The sequence below is a fragment of the Notamacropus eugenii genome, chromosome 5 (assembly GCF_028372415.1).
Source record: "Notamacropus eugenii isolate mMacEug1 chromosome 5, mMacEug1.pri_v2, whole genome shotgun sequence".
Taxonomy (NCBI): domain Eukaryota; kingdom Metazoa; phylum Chordata; class Mammalia; order Diprotodontia; family Macropodidae; genus Notamacropus; species Notamacropus eugenii.
Window position 1 is genome coordinate 124771687 of NC_092876.1, and position 19965 is coordinate 124791651.

Genomic DNA, 19965 nt, shown 5'->3' on the forward strand with positions numbered 1-19965 from the left:
AAAATGTAAAGGCATATTGAGAATAAAGAACATAAGACATCTAGGGATGCAGAAAATGTCAGATTGGGGTAGGAAAAGAAACATAAGCTGAGAACAGCTCATAAGATGGTATTGATTTTTGAAGATTTTCTTTAGTCCATTAGGTGGCACAGTGGATAGAATGCTGGTCCTGAAGTCAAGAAGACTCCCATTCCTGAGTTCAGCTCCAGCCTCAGACACTTACTAGCCGTGTGACTCTGGGCAAGTCACTTAACCTGTTTGCCTCAGTTTCCTTATCTGGAAATGATCTGGAAACAAAAAAGGCAAACCGCTCCAGTATCTTTGCTAAGAAAACCCCACATGGGGTCATGAAGAGTCAGACATGTCTAAAGCAACTAAACAGCAACAATCTTCTTTGGATTCACTTTCTCATCTCTGATTCCTACTGCCGGTTTGGATACCCTTGAAGGCGACTGACAGCTGTTCTCTGCAAGGTTCTAGGAATTACTTGTTGTTGAGTTTCATTTCTTTTATTTATTTATTTGATATAAATAATGTTTATTTATTCATTTATTTCAATCATGTCCAACTCTTAATGACCCAATTTGGGGTTTTCTCTGTACAGACAATGGAGTAGTTTACCATTTACTGCTCCAGCTCATTTTACAGATGAGGAAACTGAGGCAAACAGGGTTAAGTGAATTGCCCAGGGTCTCACAGCTAAAAAAGTGTCTGAAGCTGAATTTGAACTCAGCTTGTCCTGACTTCACACCTGGCACGATATTCACTGCCCCAACTAGCTGTCTGTGGTGTAGTTGACAGGTGGCAACTCATTATGGATTTGATTTCTGATACTGTCATTTATAAACTCCCATCTGGTATATTCTCCCCAATATCAATCAACTAGGTGATGACATCAGTTGGCTTTAACAAAGGGATAGTTAGCAAGTAGGGATAGCAAAAACAGGTATTAGAAAAACATCTCCCAGGCATGGCTAGGTGGTGCAGTAGATAGCGCACTGGCCCTGGAGTCAGCAGATTCCAGATTCAAATTTGGCCTCAGATGCTAACTAGCTTTGTGACCCTAGGCAAGTCACATAAACCTATTTGTCTCTGAAGAAAGGGGGGAGGAGGGGAGGAATGGCAAAAAAAGAAAAGAAAAACATCCCCCGAACAGGGGCATACTCTCCTCTTGCATGCAACAATGGCCCTAGAAAGAATGGACTCAAGTTTGAAGTACAAAGAGTAAGGTGCAAATGTTCAGCCATTCTCCAAATGATGAATACCCCTTTAGTTTCTAGTTCCTTACAACAACAGATAGAGCTGTTATAAAACATTTTTGTATGTGGAGGGGTAGGATTTTTCCTTCTTTGATCTCTTGGTATAATGGCTTGGGAGTGCTGCTGTTGTGTTAAAAATGTGACCATTTTAGTGTTTGTTTTCAGGGTATAGTTCCAAATTGCTTTCTAGAAAGACTTGACCAATTCATAGCTCTATTAACAGCATATTACTTTGCCTGTCTTTTTGAAGCCCCTCCAGTATTTTCATTTTCTTTTTTTGCTATCTTTTCCAATATTATGGAGTTGAGGTGGAACCTAAGAATTATTTTATTTCCAAATTATTGGTTATTAGGAAAATTTTTGGTGAATTTTTGAAATTATTGGTGATTAGAATTTTTTATATGACTTGATCATTTTAATTTCTCCCTAAAAAATGCCTAATCATAGCTTTTAGTCATTTATCTTTTAGACAGTCTTATATGGTTATATCTTAGATATCAGATATTTATCAGAGAAAATTGCTACAAAGATTTTTTTCCCTATTAGCTGTTTCCTTTCTACTTTTAACTTCACTTTTTTGTATAAAACTTCTTCAGTTTTATATAATCAGAATTGTCCATTTTATCTTCTGTGATCTTCTCTACGTTTTGTCTAGTCCATTAATTCTTCCCAACAAATAATTGAAAAAAGGTATTTCCCTGTTCCTCTAATTTGTTTATAATGTTAGTTTTTATATCTATATCATATATATATTTGGAGTTTATCTTGTTATAGGGTGTATTCTTGGTCTCAGTCTGATTTCTGCCCAAATGCTTTCCAGTTTTCCCTTCCTTTTTTGTCAGCCCTCACTCCAGGAGTTGAGGTCTTTGAGTTTATCAAACACTGTATCTTACTGTGTTTGTTTGCTTCTGTGTTATGTATCTAATCTTTTCTACTAATCAACTTTTCTATTTTGTAACCAGACTAGTATCAAACAATTTTGATGATTGCTACTTTGTGTTGTAGTTTAAGATTGGCTAGTACCCTTTCTTTTGTTTTTTAATTATTTTTTTTACATGAACAAATATTTGTTTTCACTTCCCCCCTCACCTTATTGGAACACAAACATGCATAGTCAAGCAAAATGATGTCCCATGTTGGCCATGGCCAACAATGTAGTCTCATCCTGTGTATTGAGTCGGAAGTTCTCTGTCAGGAGGTGGGGAGTTTTCATCATCAGTCCTCTGGAATCATGGTCTTTCAGAATCTGCTTACTTCATACAGATCTTTCCAGGTGAAAAACCAATTTGATTAACCTTTATTAAGTGCCTACTATGTGCCAGGCACCGTACTTGAGTACTGGGGATATAATTAATAAAAACAAAAACAACCCCTGCCTTCCAAGAGCTTACAGTCCAAAGGGGGAGACAGGAAAGTGGAGGGGCAGTATCAGGGAGTGCCCAGTCAGGAGCACCTTGTTGTGTGGAGTTGAAAACAGCCAGAGGAGCAGATGGGAGCAGTTAGTTGGCACACTAGATAGAGCTCTTCTTCCTGAGTTCAGATCTGGCCTCAGACACTCAATAGCAGTGGGAACCTAGACAAGTTGTTTAACCCTGTTTGCCTCAGTTCCTCATCAGTAAAGTGAACTGGAGAAGGAAATGGCAAACCTCTCCAGTAGTGTCTTTGCCAAGGAAACTCCAAATGGGATCAAGAAGAGTAGCGCTGAGCAATTGCGAATAGTATCAGGTGGGGGGTGAAGTGAGCCCTTTCTAAAGAAGGGCAGTGGGAGAAGTGTGGTCCTTCATCCTCCAGCCTTCCAGGCAGGGGAGAGGAGGCTGAAAGAGGGGGTGGCAGTCAGGATTTGAGTCAGCAGCATGGTTTAGAAGTGATGAGCTTATCCCAAAAGGAGCATCTTGTTCTGCAGAGCTGAAACCAGACAGGGCAGCAGATGCAGAGGAGAGTGAATTGATAGCTCTGAAACTCTCCCTTTTGTAATCGCTAATAGCACAATAGTATTCCATTGTAGTCATATATCATCATTTGTTTAGCCATTAGTTACTTTATTATTCTTCACCATTAGTTCTTCCAGATGAATTTTTTTTTAGATCTCTTAGTTTTTTAATGAAAGATAAATTTTCAAAGGAAGAAGCCTGAGATATCAGCAACCATATAAAAATGCTTTAAATTACTAATAATTATATAGAAGTGCAAAATTAGAGTAACTCTGAAGTTCCACCTTACAACTATCAGTTCAGCAAAGATGACATGAAAGCAAAATGACAGATTTTGGAGTAATTGCCTATTAGACACATCAGACTGGGCATACCATATGCATCTTAAACTCAACACGTCCAAAACCAAACTCTTTGTCTATTTCCCTAACCCTCCCTTTTCCCTGACTTCTCAGTTACTTTGGAATCCTCCCCCTCACTCAGGCTCACAACTTAGGTGTCATGCTCAACTCCTTACTCATTGTTATCTTGTGTTTACATCCTGAGCTTTCCTGTCAGCATAGCATCTCTTTATGGGCAGATTTTTCTTCCAGCCTACTTTTAAATTTTGAACTTAATATTAGCACACTTCTGGGCTCCAGTTTGTGTCCATTTACCTTTTTGGGGCTGCTTTCATAGCTCACTCTGAATCGGTAAGTTTTCAGTGCTCCCAAATGAGTGTGAACCAGGGAAAGATCTATTCATGGCATTAGGGTCTGAGCTCTTTAAATTCCTGACCAAAGTTCAGGTGTCTTAGCTTGTGTGTGGTTGAGTTTCATAAACTGCTAGGGTACTCAGCTGCTGTTTCCCTGCTAGAAGGGCCTGCAGGTTCACAGTGACTGGACTGTTGACCCCCATTTGGTTGGGGCTCCTGCCCTGGTTATTCCACTATAGGTTTTTATGCTGGGTTAAAGTCTTGAATGGAGTCCCTGTTGTTCTGCCCGTGCAGTTGGAGCCATACAATTATCTTTCCAGATATTTTTTCTTGCTCAGTAAACAGCTAAAACAGGCACATGCACTCTCATGACCACTCCTCTGTGTCCTGGATCCTTGATGCAGAACTGGGAAATGGGTGATGGGGACTGCCCAATAGCACCTATTTCTACACCCAGTGCCAGTTCTGGGGTCCCTTAGGTTCTTCTCTTCCTCCATAGAAGGAATGGGGAGCCTACAGTCTCAAGGACACATGTGAGGCCCTCTAGGTCCTCAAGTGCAACCTTTTGAATCCACTGCACAGAACAAATTCCCTTAATAAAAGAATTTGTTCTGTAAAACTTGTACTTAGAAGGCTACTCTCAAGGACCTACAAGGTCACATGTGTCCTTGAAGCCACAGGTTCCCCACCCCTGCTCCAGGGTGTTCTGTTTTGCTCCTTCATCCATCCTGGGTGTTGAAATGCACCTCACCTCCATTGCTGCTCCACCGCACTCCTGGCCAGCGCCCTATCGCCAGTCTCTGTAAACCTCTCTGTCTGCTTCCTTAGCTTCCCTGGGATGGAAAAATTGCTCACTGTGACTTTTTCTTGGCTTTTCTGATCAGAATTTGATCCTGGTACATTTTAGATTGTTGTGGAGATGGTGTCCTGGGTGAGCCAGGCAAAAATGAGTTCTTTTCACTCTGTCACTTTAGCTCTACCCTCATTTGTTCTTCATTGGAGATAGACTGTACATTTTGTTCTGTTTTTTTTTTTCAAGACTTGATTTTGTTCTTGTATTTCTTGTTGTCTCATAGAGTAGTTGATTGTTGTTTGGTCCGTTCTGATTTTCAGGGAATTGTTTTCTTGGATAAAATTTTGTCCTTAGACCAAGCTATTTATTCTTCTTTCAGTCCTACTAGAACTGTCATTTCATTTATAATATCCTTTTTATCTCATTTTATCTCTTCTAGGGCTTCTAATAGACTTTGTAGTCAGACCATACTTTTATCTGAGGTTCTAACAGTAGTGGTTTTGGAGCTATCTTTTCCCAGGCTTGTGTCTGGAATGATCCTTGAGGCTTAACATTTCTTTATTATCAGTATCTTGTTCTGTTTTTTTCTTATTTACAGCTTTACTTCCTGAATGGGGACTTTTTTTTTTTGTCAGGCGTGAACTCTTAACTCCTTCTGCACATTTCAGCGGGGTCATGGGCTCCTTTTTGGTTCTAATTTATATTGCTTGAGGTCCTGCCAGTACCATATCCCTCCACAGGTGTGTGCTGTACACAAAGTATTTGTGGGTCCCAGATCACTTGGATCCTCTGGGTACAGAGCACAGCACTACTCTAGGCTGTCAGGGTTTGCTCATGTCATCTTGTTGCAAATGCTACAAACTCTCAAGAGCTTCTGGGGTGGTTAGACTGTTGTTCTCCTGGTAGCTTCTTTGGTGTTCACTAACTCCCATCCTCTTGTTTGGCCCAAACATATGTAACAAAAATAATTAAAAAACAAAACGAAAACACTTCAATAAAATTAAGGAACACATGTACCAGATCTGATAGTGATATTCATAGTATCTCATTTTACAAAGGAGGGAAGAACCTGACTTTTCTTTTAATAAGCTTGATAATTGAGCTTTTCTGTTTCAAGTACCAACATATACCCTGTCTCTAGTAGAATGCCACCATAGTAGTTCTTCAGTAAATATTTTTAGATAGCGATGTGACTATGAACTCAAAAATGTTTCTTATAAGTTTTTATGTTATTTTATAAGCTGTTATAAGTTGACATTTTTTAAGCCCCTGGGCACACATGATGAGCTGTAAAATAAATAGCTTTCATGTGCCATGGACTTGTCTTTAGAGCAAAGAAAAAGAACAAAGAATAGAGTGTACCACACACAGATACGGGTATATGACTATCCAACATTTTGGTGGGGATAGGGCAGTGCCTGAAGGAATGCCATCTCCCTCTCACTTCTCTGATGATAATAGGGTTATACAGTTTAGAATTGAAAAGATCTTAAAGATTGCCAGTTAAACACTGCATTTTCAAAATGAGGAAATGGAGGCTGAGAGGGGACGTAACTTATCTAAGTTAATACAGGTAGTAAATAGTAGAAATTATCTAAGGCTGTTTTTCTCTCAGCCACACCATGCTGCTTCTTAGGGGTAGGAATAGAATTAGTTCTTGTGTAAGTAAATAAAAGACTGTATACATAGACATGTCAATATACACACACAAATATATCTTCCTATAGCCAAAGAGGCATGCTTTAGATGGTCTTTTTTCCCTCTTAAAACAGAAGATTAGTAAGGTTTGTAAGTCCTTTTCCTAGAGAGAACATGGACCCTGACAAGCCAATGTAACAGACAATTTTTAGTTACTTTTTTTTAAAGGTAAGAAGGCACATTCTCCCAGGTTTTAAGATACTTTGGGAAATGGAAGCAATGTGTTTCAGACCATTAAAATACCACTTAGTAAATTTGTTCAGCAAGCATTTATTTCAAGTGGCTAGTAAGCAGATTTCCTTCCATAATAAAAGCCAAGAAGAAAAAAGTCTAAGGAAAAAAGCCCATCATCTTTAGGCATAATCAATGATAGTTATTTGTTCTTACAATCAAGTAATGAACTGCAAAATTGTTACATAAAGCCAGGATAGTGTGATTGTTACAGACTTAATTGGATTATCATAGCTAAGTCAAGCAATAATTGTAATAAAAGCCAAAAATATTTTTATGAGGATTTAAACCTTTTTCTTGCTTCTAATGCTGATTTTTCAGATTCAGTTTTAAGTACAATAGCTAGAATGGTTGTTTAAAGGAAATGTATAGTTTTCTACTATAAATCAAGATTATTTCATCTTGATGCAGTTCAATTCAACAGATGTTTATTAAGTACCTGCTATGTGGAAGACCCTGGTGGATGTAACACAAAAACAAAACACTCCTTCCTTATTTCAAGGAAGCTTATTTTACTGGAAGAAGTTTTTCCATTATAAACCAGACAACTTTTTAGGCAAAGGTAAAATTAGCAAGATAGTAAGAGGGGGTCTTTAGCCACTAGGCCAGAAAAAAATTGATTCTACCCTAGTTAGTGGAAAAGAGATAAACTTAAAAATACAGGTATAGTTCTATCAACAGCTATTAAATTCAGTTTCCATAGCTCAAGTAACAAATCATTCTGTTGACCAAATTGCCAGACCCAGAAAGCATAAAATATAGAAGGCTATTTGAGGAACTCCACATACCTGTACTTTCCTACTGGCTACAGACTTGAGAGGAAGGAAATTTGGTTGTGGATGGAGAGCTAACCTTGAAGTCAGGATGACCTGATGCTTCCTTTAATAGGTACGAGCTACATGACCATGGGCAAATCTCTTAGCCTTTCAATTTTCTTTTCTAAAAAATGAGAGAGTTGAACTTGATGATATTTAGGTCCCTTTCAGCTTTAAACCTTTCATTATGTTGCAACATGGGCTCCAGAGCCATGCTCTTAATCTCTACTTTTAAAAAAAAAAAATGAATTTTTATTTTTATTTTGAACATAAGAAACACCAACTAGAATGGCTAGCACTTAATAAATGCTTGTTGAACAGCTAAATGACTTCCATCTGCATTGTCCTTCATACAGATGTCTCACCACCCCTCCACCCCCAATATGTGTAAAATTAAGTTTATTACTTTCCCTTTAAACCTGCTCTGTCTTCTGACTTTACTTTTCTGCCAATGTTTCCATGTCCAAAGACTTGAAGTTATCTTTGACTCTCCTGAAGCTTATACTTAGATATTCCTCACATCTGATACCCTGTTTTGTGATTTTCTCTTTGAACTCCAGTCTATCTTTTGAAGACAGCTAAAATATCTCTTCTTCATATTGCCTTCTGTCATACCCTCATTCAGTTTCCTTTCCTTTCCTTTTTGTCTCTCCTAACACCTTACGTCTTATGCACTCCGAAGCCCATGGATTGAACAAGGAAGGGTCCCTGCCCAACCTCCACTCAGTGGCTATTTTTGGACCCTCCTGGCTTAGAGTAAAAGTCAGTAGCAGTTTCTCTTTAAAACAACAACCCTGAGGCTTCTGCCCCTCTCAGCATGATTTATCTATTTATTTTTTTGTATTAAAGAGGCCGTCCCCCTGACTACTTTTTAAAGAGGCCTATTCACTGAATAAGCGTTACCTCACTTTGAGTACCTGAAAAGGCCTAAGTCTCCCATTGCATCCTGGGTCATCTCCAGTCATCCTGATGAATATCTGGTCACTGGATCCAGATGGCTCAGGAGGAGAGTGAGGCTGGTGACCTGCACAGCCCTCCCTCACTTAAAACAAAGTCAAGTGTAAATCATGTCATCATTTCTGTGACGTCATGCTCCTCTTCGAAAACGAAGAACAAACACAATCCTCATTCAGTAACAATTTGCAGATCTTCCATTTCAGACTTCACAGGCTATTTTGTACTATTTTGTTTTTACATTTTTTTTACATTTATTTTCTCTTGGTGTTGGTTCATTATCTCCCTAAGATTTGTAAGTTTCTTGAAGGCAAGGGCCACATCTTGTCTAAAATTTATGTCTCCTCCACTGCCTAGCCTATGTGTTCTGCACAAAGTAGGACCTTAATAAAAGTTGAAGGCAGAGACCGTCATATATTTGACTTTGATGTTGACTTTGTCTTTTTCTATCCCCTCTCAACTAGACATATTAGTGGCTTAGTAAATATATGTTGAATTTGTATTAATATAAAGTAGTCCTTAAGGTGTTCTTTTTGTGATGAAATGTGAATGCTTAGAGTGTCAGTGTCCAGAATATTTTGAAGAAGTGCCTTTGGCAACAGGACTGGGGAAACGAAGAAGCAGTGGTGTTGAGTGTTGTGCCATGGGGTTGACTTGTCATGAAGAACGCAACAATCTTTTAATATTATGTTAATAGCTTGAGAAGCAACCTAGGATAGATGGAAAGGTCAGTGGATTTTGGAGTCAGAGGATCTAGGTTTGAATCCCAGCTCATTGAGTTACTAATAGTGTTGTAAGTTATTGAATTTCTCTTATAATTTCTTCATCTGTAATAGGGCAGTAGTAATACTTTCTGCTTCATAGGTAAGAAGATGCTATATAAATATGAATTATTATTAAATTGTAACAAATTTCCAAGCTGAATGCGTGGTTTTTGTTTTCTTATTTTTAGTGGCATAGAATCTCTCTCCTCTAATTTAAATCCTTAACAGATTTCTTTTGTTCCATAAATATATTTATTTTGGCATGAGAAATAATGTATAAGAACAATTTAATAGGAACCTTTAAAGATTTCTTTATACATTTAAAGAACTATAAATTGAGAAGAATCAACTTGCATTCATTGTGAAAAAATATTCATAAACAGAAACTTGAAATTGAATGTTTTGTGATACCACTTTACTCATTCTTTACTCATCTTCTTTAGATCTTTACTCATTCTTCTTATGATGTTGCATATACATCAAAATTGAGCAAGTAGCTTCCTTTAATCTTTAAGTGGGAGTTTTTCAGTCAGTCAACAAAGATTTATTATTTACCTTTGAAGTTCTAGGCACTGTACTAGGTATTGGGTATACAGACACAAAACTAAAAAGTGCTGCTGGAAAGGAGTTTACAGTGTAATCAGGGAAGACAATATGTACATATTTAAGTAAGTATGAAATAAATGCAAGATAACTTAGAGATTAGGCACAAATAGCCAGGTGTTCAGGAGAAGCTTCATATAGAAGGTGGCATTTGAGCTGAACCTTGAAGGGATAATAATGATTCTAAAAAGTGTCAGTAAAAAGAAAGGGGGGATAGCCTATACAGGAAGTGGGAGGAGATGGCCTAGACTGGTCACCAGATCGAATAAGTAGAGTGAGAGAGATCAGGGAGTTCAGGATCACATTGAAATTCTTAACTTGAACAGGAATGGGCTAGTTGAGAAGAGTGTTAGGTTTTCAGGGAAGAAATGAGTTCTGTTTTGAACATGTTGAGTTTGAGATGTCTATAGGATATCCCGTTTGAATTGTCCTGCAGGCAGTTGGTGATTCAGGACTGGAACTTCTGCTGAGTGAGGGAAATTTATTGAATTGTGACTGGTCATTTCATTGATCAGAGTTCTTAAGTCTTTTAAAATTGTTGTTTTTTATAATATAACTTAATAAATTCTTCTCTTTCTGTTCACTGTTCATCAGTTCATACAATTCTTATTTTCTCTGAAACCTTTTTTCACTTCTTATAGCATATTAATTAATATTCCATTATATTCATAAACCACAATTTGTTCAGATATTTCCTAACATATGAATACTCTCAGAGTTTCTATTTCCATGTTAGAACCAAGAGAGTTACAATAGATAGGAAAAAAAATGTGTTTGTATATTTTTCCACATATTTTTACTCTTTTGATCTCTGTTTTGTGTATGTGTGTGTGTGTGTGAGTGTGTGATATGTATAAAATTTCCTACCTATTGCAACTCTTGGTTCTAACAAGTGATACCATTGAGTTAAAGATTATACAGAGTTTAGTGACTTTTTGAGCATAGTTTCAAATTTCTTTCCAGGATGGCTTGATGAATTCATATCTCCATCAGCAGTTATTTAGTGTTCCTGTCTTCTAGTAGCCTTTCTAACAAATATCACTTCCCTTTTTTTTCATCTCTGCTAATAGGTATTGATGGGTGTGAACTGGAACTTCAGTTATTTTGATAAGGATTTTTCCAGTTACCAGTGATTTGGACTATTTCTTCATATAGCTGTAGATAGTTTACATTTCTTCTTTTGAAAACTAACTATGCATTTTTAGCATGATGTTTTCTACAGTGTAGTCAGATGCCTTTCACATGGACAAAAAAAGGTATCAAGGTCAGCTATCACATTGATGGTAAAGTCTTTAACTTGAACATGCTACAGGCCAAGACCAAAATGGAAGTAGAGGTGGGGCACATAACCTTTTGTTTGCAGATTGTCGTTGTGATATAGATGATTGTGCACTCAGTGTAGCCTCTGAGGCTGAGATACTACAGAATATGGATTGATTCTCTGCCACTTTTGCTAATGTTGGCCTGACATTCAGTACTGTCAACAGCAGGAAAACAGAGATCCTCCACCAGCCAGCATTGCACCATCCATATGTAGAACCGTTGTTCATAGTAAATGGAGAAGCTAAATGCTGTGGATAAATTTCACTAATCTTGGCAGTTTACTTTCCAGAAATGTTCGCATAGGTGATGAGATTGATATATGCATTGCCAGAGCTAGCTAAGAGTTTGGGAAGCTCCAAAAGAAAACATAGGAGAGAAGAGATATTACACTGCTTATCAGCCTCAAGGTCTACAGACTCATTGTGCTGACTTAGTGTTGAATGCCTATGACACTTGGACAATCTATCACTGCCATGCCAGGAAACTGAATCACTTCCACTTGAATTGTCTTAGGAAGATTTTGAAGATTATTTAGCAAGAAAAGGAAGGTGTTGGACACTGAGGTCCTCTCAAGCTGAACTTCCAAGCATTCAAACTCCACTGCCAAGTGCACGACCCCTGATGGACCAGCCACCCTAACCTGAATGCCAAATGTACAATTACCTAAAAAACTATTTTACAGAGAACTTGCACAAGGCAAGTTCTCACTTGGTCAGAAGAAAGAATTAAAAGGACATTCTCAAGTTCTCTATGAGGAACTTCTTAGATATGAAAGACTGGCACAGCACTGTCCAGCATCATGCCCACATCAAAGAAAGCACTGTACTTTGTGAGCAAAGCAGAATCACAATAGCACAAAGGAAACATGAGCTGTGCAAATCCAGAGACATCTCTCCATCCCAAATGTTTTAATGAACTACTTGTGCCCAACCTGTGGAAAAACCTTTTGAACTTATATTGGACTGATTAGCCACAGCCAAACACACATTGTGGATGTAACTGGTCTTCTTCGAAAATGAAGGATGAATTGCATGACTACACATGTATAACCTATATCGAATTGCTTCCTTTCTCAATGAAGGTGTGTGGGGAGGGGAGAAGGGAGAGAATATGGAACTCAAAGCTTTAAAAATGAATATTAAAAAATGTTTTTCCTTGCCAAAAAAAAAAAAAAAGAGTTGCCATGGAATATACAGTGCCCATGGCTGGATCATGCAAACAGAATAAAAATGACAAAAAAAAGGAAAATGAACAATGAAAAACGATTCATAATCTTTGACTATTCATCTCTTAGGGAATGACTGTTGTTCTTGATATATTTGAATCAGTTCCGTATATATGTTGGATATCAAACTTTTGTCAAAGAAACTTGCTAAAGTCAATTCATCAATAAAGATACGAACAAACAATTCTCAAAAGAATTACAGGCTACTAACAGGCAAAATAAAGAGTCTTCATATCACAAATAATAAGAGAACTGAAATTCAAAAGAACTTAAGGTTTTACTTCACACCTTGCAAACTAGCAAAAATGACAGAAATGATGAGAATAATCGGTGTTAGAGAAGTTTATGGAAGATAGGTATGCTGATTCATCATTGATGGAGCTACAAATCAGTACAACTGTTTTGGAAGTCAGTTTGACATTATGCAAATAAAACGACTGAAATGTCCATACTCTTCGACCCAGAGATTCCATTACTAGACTTATGCCCCAAGTAGACCAAAAGCCATCATTGACACCAAAATATTCATAGGAACACTTTTTGTGATAGCAGAGACTTAGAAGGAAAGTAGATGCCTGTAGACTGGGGAAAGCTAAACAAATTGTGGTTCTTGAATGGAATAGAATATTATTGTGCTATAAGAAATGACAAATGATGAATACAAAGAAACATGGAAAGATCTTCATTAACTAATACAGAGGGAAGTAAGCATAGCCAAGAAAGTAATATAAATAATGGCTACATTAGATTGTAAGTTCCTTGAGGTCAAGGACTGTCTTTTGTATCTTTTTGTGTCCCTAGTGCTTAGCATAGTGCCTGGCACATGGTAAATGCTTAATAGAAGTTTACTGAATTGAATTAAATTGAACTAGAGCTTGTAAGTGGAAAGAGCATCAATAAAACAAAGTGAATAATGCAAAGTTACAAATAATTGAAAATGGTTCCAAAGAAGAGAAATGCGAAAACACCCTTATTCCACCTCTTTGTATGAAGGGAGATCCATGGGAGTGGCACATTACACCTATTTTTAGACTTCTGCAATGTATCAGTTTTGCTGACTTTTTTCTCTTTTTTGTCTTTACTAACTACTTTGTCTTTTGAGGTAGCTCTTTGGGAGAGGAAGTGAATGGAACACTGGGAAAGGTTTTAGAATGTTTTTTTAAAAATCAATCCAGATTTTACAAATGAAACCTGGTACCAAGATTTTTTTTCCCCACTTACCTACTTTCCTTCTAATTTAACCGCATTGACTTCATTTGTACAAAAATATTTCAGTTTTATGTAATCTAAACTGCCCATTTTATTTTCTGGGATCTTGTCTATCCCTTGTTATGTTATGAACTGTTTGTTTATCTAGTTATGAAAGGCATTTCCCCCTTGTTCGTCTAATTTGCTTATGGTATGAACTTTTATATCAAGGACATATTTCTATTTGGAGCTTTTTGTAGTATATGGTGTAAGATCTTAATCTAAACTTAATTTCTGCTGGATGGCTTTCCAATCCTCCTAGCAGTTTTTATTTAATTTAATTCCTTACTCTAGCAGTGATGGTCTTTGGGCTTATGAAACGCTGTTACTGTATTCATTTTTGCTTCTGTATGTTGTGTACCTAATCTCTTCCACTAATGACTTCCTATTTTTTACTTGTAACAATTAATTTTGATAGCTAACATTTGTACATTTGATAGCTAACCTTTATACAACACTTACTGTATGCCAGGCATAATGCTAAGTGCTTTTCTATTATTATCTCATCTGATCCTTACAGTGACCTTGGGAGGAAGGTGCCATTAATCCCCATTTTACAGATGAGGAAACTGAGACAAAGTTCAAAGTGACTTGCCCAGGGTCATGCAGCTAGTAAGCGTCTGAGGCTGGATTTGAACACAAGTTCTAGGCCCTGGACTCTATCCATTGCACCTTCTAGCTGCTAGTTTGTAATATTGTTTGAAATCTAATGCTTCCTAGTCCTCTTTCTACCTTATTTAATTATTAAAAAAATAATGTCCTTGAGAATCTTGACTTTTTCTTTCCCCAAATGAATTTTGGTATTTTTTCTAGCTCTCTAAAGAAATCCTTTAGTAGTTTGATTGGTATGGCACTGAATGAGTACATTAATTTAGGCAGTAGTATCTTTTTCAGTTTTTATTGTATTGTCACAGTCCAACCATGAGCATTTAATATTTCCACCTTTTTAGATTTGCCTTTATTTTTGTAAAATTGCATTTTGTAGAGTAGCTAGGTGGCCTAGGGGATAGAGAACCAGGTCTGAAGTCAGAAAAACTCATCTTTCTGAGTTCAAATCTGGCCTCAGACACTCAACTACCTGTATGACTCTGGGCAAATCATTTAACCCTGTTTGTCTCAGTTCTTCATCTGTAAAATGAGCTAGAAAAAGGAAATGTCAAACTTCTCTGGTATTTTTGCCAAGAGCACCCTAGTGGGTAGGGGAAGAATTAAACATGACTGAAATGACTGAACAAATTTTTATGGGTCTTGTGTGTGCTTTGGTAAGTAGACTCCTAATTATTTTATATGTCCTGTAGTTATTTTGAATGGAATGTCTCTTTCTGTCCACTTTTGATGAATTTGTTGGTAATATATTAAAAAATAGATGATTTCCTTAGTTTTATTTTAGAACTTGCTACTTATCTCAAGTTACTATTTCAGTTAGTTGATGTTCTAGGTTTATCTGTGTATACTGTTGTGTCATCTGTAAAAAGCAATAATATTATTTCCTTTTCACCTTTATTTATTCCCTCAATTTCTTTTTCTTGTCTTACTACTATAGCTAGCATTTCTAGTACTATGTTAAATTATAATGGTAATCATGCATATCCTTGCTTTAGTCTTGCTTTATCAGAAAGATTCTGGTTTAATCCTCATTAGATCTTTCTAATCCTGGTTCTTGGTTTTAGATACTATTTATTGTTTTAAGGGAAGATCCATTTGTTCTTATGATTTTCTAGTATTTTAATGGGGGGGTGTATTTTTTGTCAGAAACATTGATATAGTCATGTGATTTGGGTTTTTTAAATTAATGTTTACCTTGTCTTTTATTTTGTAGCTCTTCTAATGTTGTAACAACTTTATAGTCTTAATATAAAGCCTTCCTGATCATAGTGTCCAATCTTTTTGACATGTTGCTGGAGTCTCTTTGCTAATATTTTTCATTAGAAATATTGGTCTTAGTTTTCTCTGTTTTGTCTTTTGCTGGTTTGACATCAAGACCATACTTTGTCATAGGAGCAATTTTATGGGTTCTTCCTCCCCTTTTAAAATTATTTTTGGAAACAACTTAAGTAATATTTAAATTAATTATTCTTTAAATGTTTTATAGATTTCTCTTGTAAATGTAATTTATCCTGCAGTTTTGATTTTTGAGAGTTCTTTTATGATTAATTTCCTGTTCTCATATTATATTATTTAAATTTCCTGTTTCTTATTCTGATAAGCTGAGTATTTCATATTTGTGTAAGTTTTGATTTACTTAATTTAAATTGTTAGTTTTGTTGACATACAAGTAGGAAAAATAATTTCTAATAATTTTCTTTGTTTCTTCATATGTTTTGATTTTTCCTTTTTGATACTGGAAATTGGCTCTTTTTTTACTCAGACTGACTCCTGGTTTATCTTTTTTTTTTTTCACTCAACTAGATTTTAATTTTATTTACCAATTCATTGGGATTCTTTGTTTTCCTTTTGTTAAACTTTTCACTGATGTTTACAATTTCTACTTTGGTGTTTATTGGGATATTTGTATCAATATTCATTAGTTATATTGTTCTGTAGTTTTCCTTCTCTATTTTATATCTTTCTAATTTGCCTACCAACCTTTGTTCTTAGGGCCATATAATATAGTTCTTCCATTGTAGAGAGGGAATCTTGGTGAGAATTTTTCTCATTCTTTTCTCTCTATTGTCTTTCTCCTTGAAATAGTATACACAGCTCTGTTAACTCTGAAAAATTCTGCCTTCTTGGGTAATTGGATGGTTTGAATTGTTTCACTCTTTTTTCCCTTCTTCCCTCTCCATGCTACTTGAGTCTACATATCGTTAAAATATCTTCATGTAGAGATAAGTAGTAGGTGTGTGCACATGGAAGATAATCACAATTTTACAATGGAAAATTTCCATTTCCTTTAAAATGTTAAAAAAAAAATTCCTAACATCCCACATTTTTATATTTTTGTCCGTCCTAGGTCTATGCAATGTCTCATCCTAGCATGAAGGGAGCCCTAGGTTCTTGAAGTCTATATGAATGGGCAAGCTTATGCAAGCCCTGCCACTTTACAGCTCTACATATCAGCCAGCATTGAGTTCTCTCTTGTCCATAGATCAGTGTAGCTAACTGTCAGAAGACTTATAATGTACACTGGGATATGAATATGTTTGTCCAGACAAATGGAATCTCAGATCCTTGAAATGATACATACATTTGTAGCATTTGGTAATAATTGTTCTCAGTCAGTTTTTGGAGTGAGAAACATATTTTGTGATGCAGGCATGTTCTCTCTGTTTATTTTGAGAGGAACAACTTTGATAGAATCTAAAGTAGAAAAAGACCCTCTTATTTTGCAGTTGAGGAAACTGAGGCCCAGAGCAGTAAATGACGTAGCCAAAGTCCTGCAAGAAATGGTAGAATTGAAGCTTCAAATCTATTGCTTTCTCTAAGATACTATAGTACTTAATAATAAATTGCTGCATTATAAAATGCTCCATTTTTTCTTCTGTAAAATGAGGCAGTAAGCTTGAATGATCCCTTAGTTCCCTCTAAAGCTAACATTTTGTGACACTAAGTTCCTTTGATTTTTAGTCTTCCATAAGTTTTCTTCATATGCATTGACTTCAAGGTTGTCTAGGACCAAAATGAGGCCCAGAGAAGTTGAGTGATTTGCTGAAAGTCACACAGATAGTAGAGTATAGATTCTAACCCAGATTCTCTGTGATTGGTGATTGTGATCTTCAATAAAAATTTGTATGATCTTAAAATGTTTGTCAGTGGATAAGTGATTTAAAATAAAAATCAAATTAGGTCTTTTAATGGTTTTCTGTATTCTGTGTTCTTGAATTTCAGCCATCAAGCAAAGTGAAAGAACCGAGGAAGAATTTCTTTGATGTTCCTGCCTTCTTGACTGTCTCAGCACAGCTTCATCTTGAAGTGATGTCAGGGTACAGAACTTTCTGTAGTTTGTTTGCTTTTAGTGGCTATTGATTGTGGTGCAGATGGGAGCGATAAGATTGTTTTTTCTCTCTAGGCATCCCTGAATATTAGAATCAGACTTTGGGGGTTTATAATTTTCTCTTAAATTTCAAAATTGGGATGTATTTTCATCATGTGTTTCAGCTGAGAATTCTAATTTTTTTCTGTTAAAACATATTAATTTAAGCATTTCCTTGATTTGCAGCTTTAAGAATCACATAATTTTAGATTTAAAAACAGGGCCGCAGATCACATCTAGTACAGCATGTATATAAACAAGAATGTTCTTTATAAACATCCTAAATCATGATCTTCAGGTTCCACTTAAAGACCTCTAGTGAGGGGAAACCCCCCTCTGTCCTGATATAGTATATTCACTTTTGAACAAACTCTAATTCTTAGGATTTCTTATATTTAGGCTAAATTGTTATCTCTGCAACTTCCATTCATTCCTCTCTGTTTATTCTGAAACAACAAATCCAATCTTTCTTCCATGTGACGCTTATTCAGATTATTGAAAACAATTCACAGATCGTTTATTCCCCATTTCTCTTTCCTTTACCTTGCCCCCCCCCCCCACCGTACCCACTTTATTGTGAGTTAAACATCGCCAAGTTTTTTATCTGTGATAAGGCTTTGAGCTCTCTCACTGCCCCACATCTTACTGAACACTGTCTAGTTTGTCATTGTTTGTCTCAGAGTATAACCCTCAGAATTAAACACAACACTTTGGATATAGTCTGATAAAGATAGAGGAGAGTCAGACTGTTACCTCTTTCATTCTGGATGCTATACATTCCTCAGTGTAGCCAAGATCACATTAGCATTTTTAGCTGCCAAATTACTCACATTTAGCTTGTAGGCTGACTAAAACCCCAGATATTATTTCCATGAGTTGTATTGCCACACATCCCCATAATTTCAGCTGTGTAATTGAATATCTAGGTTTTTAGCTGTAGTACTCTAGAGACAGTTTGTGATTACTTTTTTTAAAACCTCATCTATAAAGATGAGGGATTGATACAAAGGAAATTATGTATTTTTTATGGTATTTATATTTTAATATTCTTTTAAACATAACAAGACCAATGGGTCTAAACCCATGAGTGAGAGAGATAGACAAATACTAAGTGGAAAAGGATAAAGTACATGAAGAAATGAAACAAAATTACTATTCTGAAAGGACATGTGGTATAAATGCTTCCTATATATTAGTTGCAAAATAAATATTTTTTAATCAGATTGAAAATTGGACTTAGCAGTCAGGAGATATGAATTCTAGCCTCTTGTGTATATATGAAGTCTCTCTGATAGAATGTAAGATACTAGAGCTTATATTAACCTTACTCCAGGAAATTTCGATCATTATCACCTTAAGGCAAAAGATGGAATGCTATAAAATTACGTGTGATGTGTATTATCCCTTCAATTAACTGTTTCACTTTTGTCTTTCTACCTAACATACTGTGTGGCACATAGTAAGTAAGCACTTCATAAATGCATGTTGACTGATTGATTGAAATTTCTGACCTCCTCCAAGACCCAATTAAATTAACTGCTATTGCAGCATCCCTGATGCACTTAATTTTGGTGCTCTCTCCTTCCTCTGATTATCTTGTATTTAACTTATCTGTGAACATAATGTATCCTGATAGAAGGATACAGAGCAGGGATTGTTTTGTTATTATTTTTTTAGGGGCTTAATAAATGTGCAATGACTTGAGTAGTTATCAGGTTGGGTTAGATGACCTTAAAAGTCTCTTCAAATGCTGAATATTAAGAATATTAAGGACATTTAAAAATATATGAACTATGGTAACAAATAAAAGAAACTTTTTCAGTTTGCTGCTTCTTGATGATCTTAGAAGGTAGTGTCTTGGGGATAATGCTTATTAATGAATATGTAAGTACCCTCTAGACAGTGAAAAATTTTGCTTTTGTGGAGTATTTTTAAGCAGTCAGGAAGGCTATATCAACTCTTCAATATTTAATAAATGTTTAAATGCTAGACTTACTGGGGGAGATACAAAAATGAACAACACTTATTCCCATTAAAAAGGAGCATATCATCTACTGGGGTGAAGAAGCATAATAATAGTTGACCTTAATATAATGTTTTATAAAGTTTACAAAGCATTTTCCTCATAATAGTCTAATGTAGCAAGTACAAATAATATCCCCATTTTTACAGGTGAAAAAAAGTAAGCTTAGAGAGATTTACAGAATAAATTCCAGGTTCTTTTTGGGAGGGAATGAGGTGTATCTAATAACTAGAGAAATTTTAAAAGGCCTTTGTAGAAGGTAGCACTTGAGGTGAGCCTTGAAGGGAGATAAAAGTGAGAAAAGCTTTCCAGGAATGGGGGATAGACAGCCAATACAAAGGCATGATGCTAAGAGTTGGAATGGTTTGTGTGGTGTGTATCAAAAATTCTAGTTTATCTGGAACCTAGCATATATCAAAGAAGTAATTTGT

At 36.1% G+C, this 19965-nt stretch overlaps 1 protein-coding gene across 6 annotated transcripts in view; it reads left to right on the plus strand.

Annotated features, from left to right (window-relative positions):
• The window catches only part of NARS2 (asparaginyl-tRNA synthetase 2, mitochondrial), a 154094-nt gene that overhangs the window by 37968 nt on the left and 96161 nt on the right, over positions 1-19965 (plus strand). For all 6 annotated transcript variants that reach the window (XM_072610725.1, XM_072610724.1, XM_072610726.1 and 3 more), the window contains one exon: positions 17367-17461. In XM_072610725.1, the coding sequence (XP_072466826.1) occupies positions 17367-17461 (95 nt within the window). The remainder of the gene's footprint in view (positions 1-17366; positions 17462-19965) is intronic.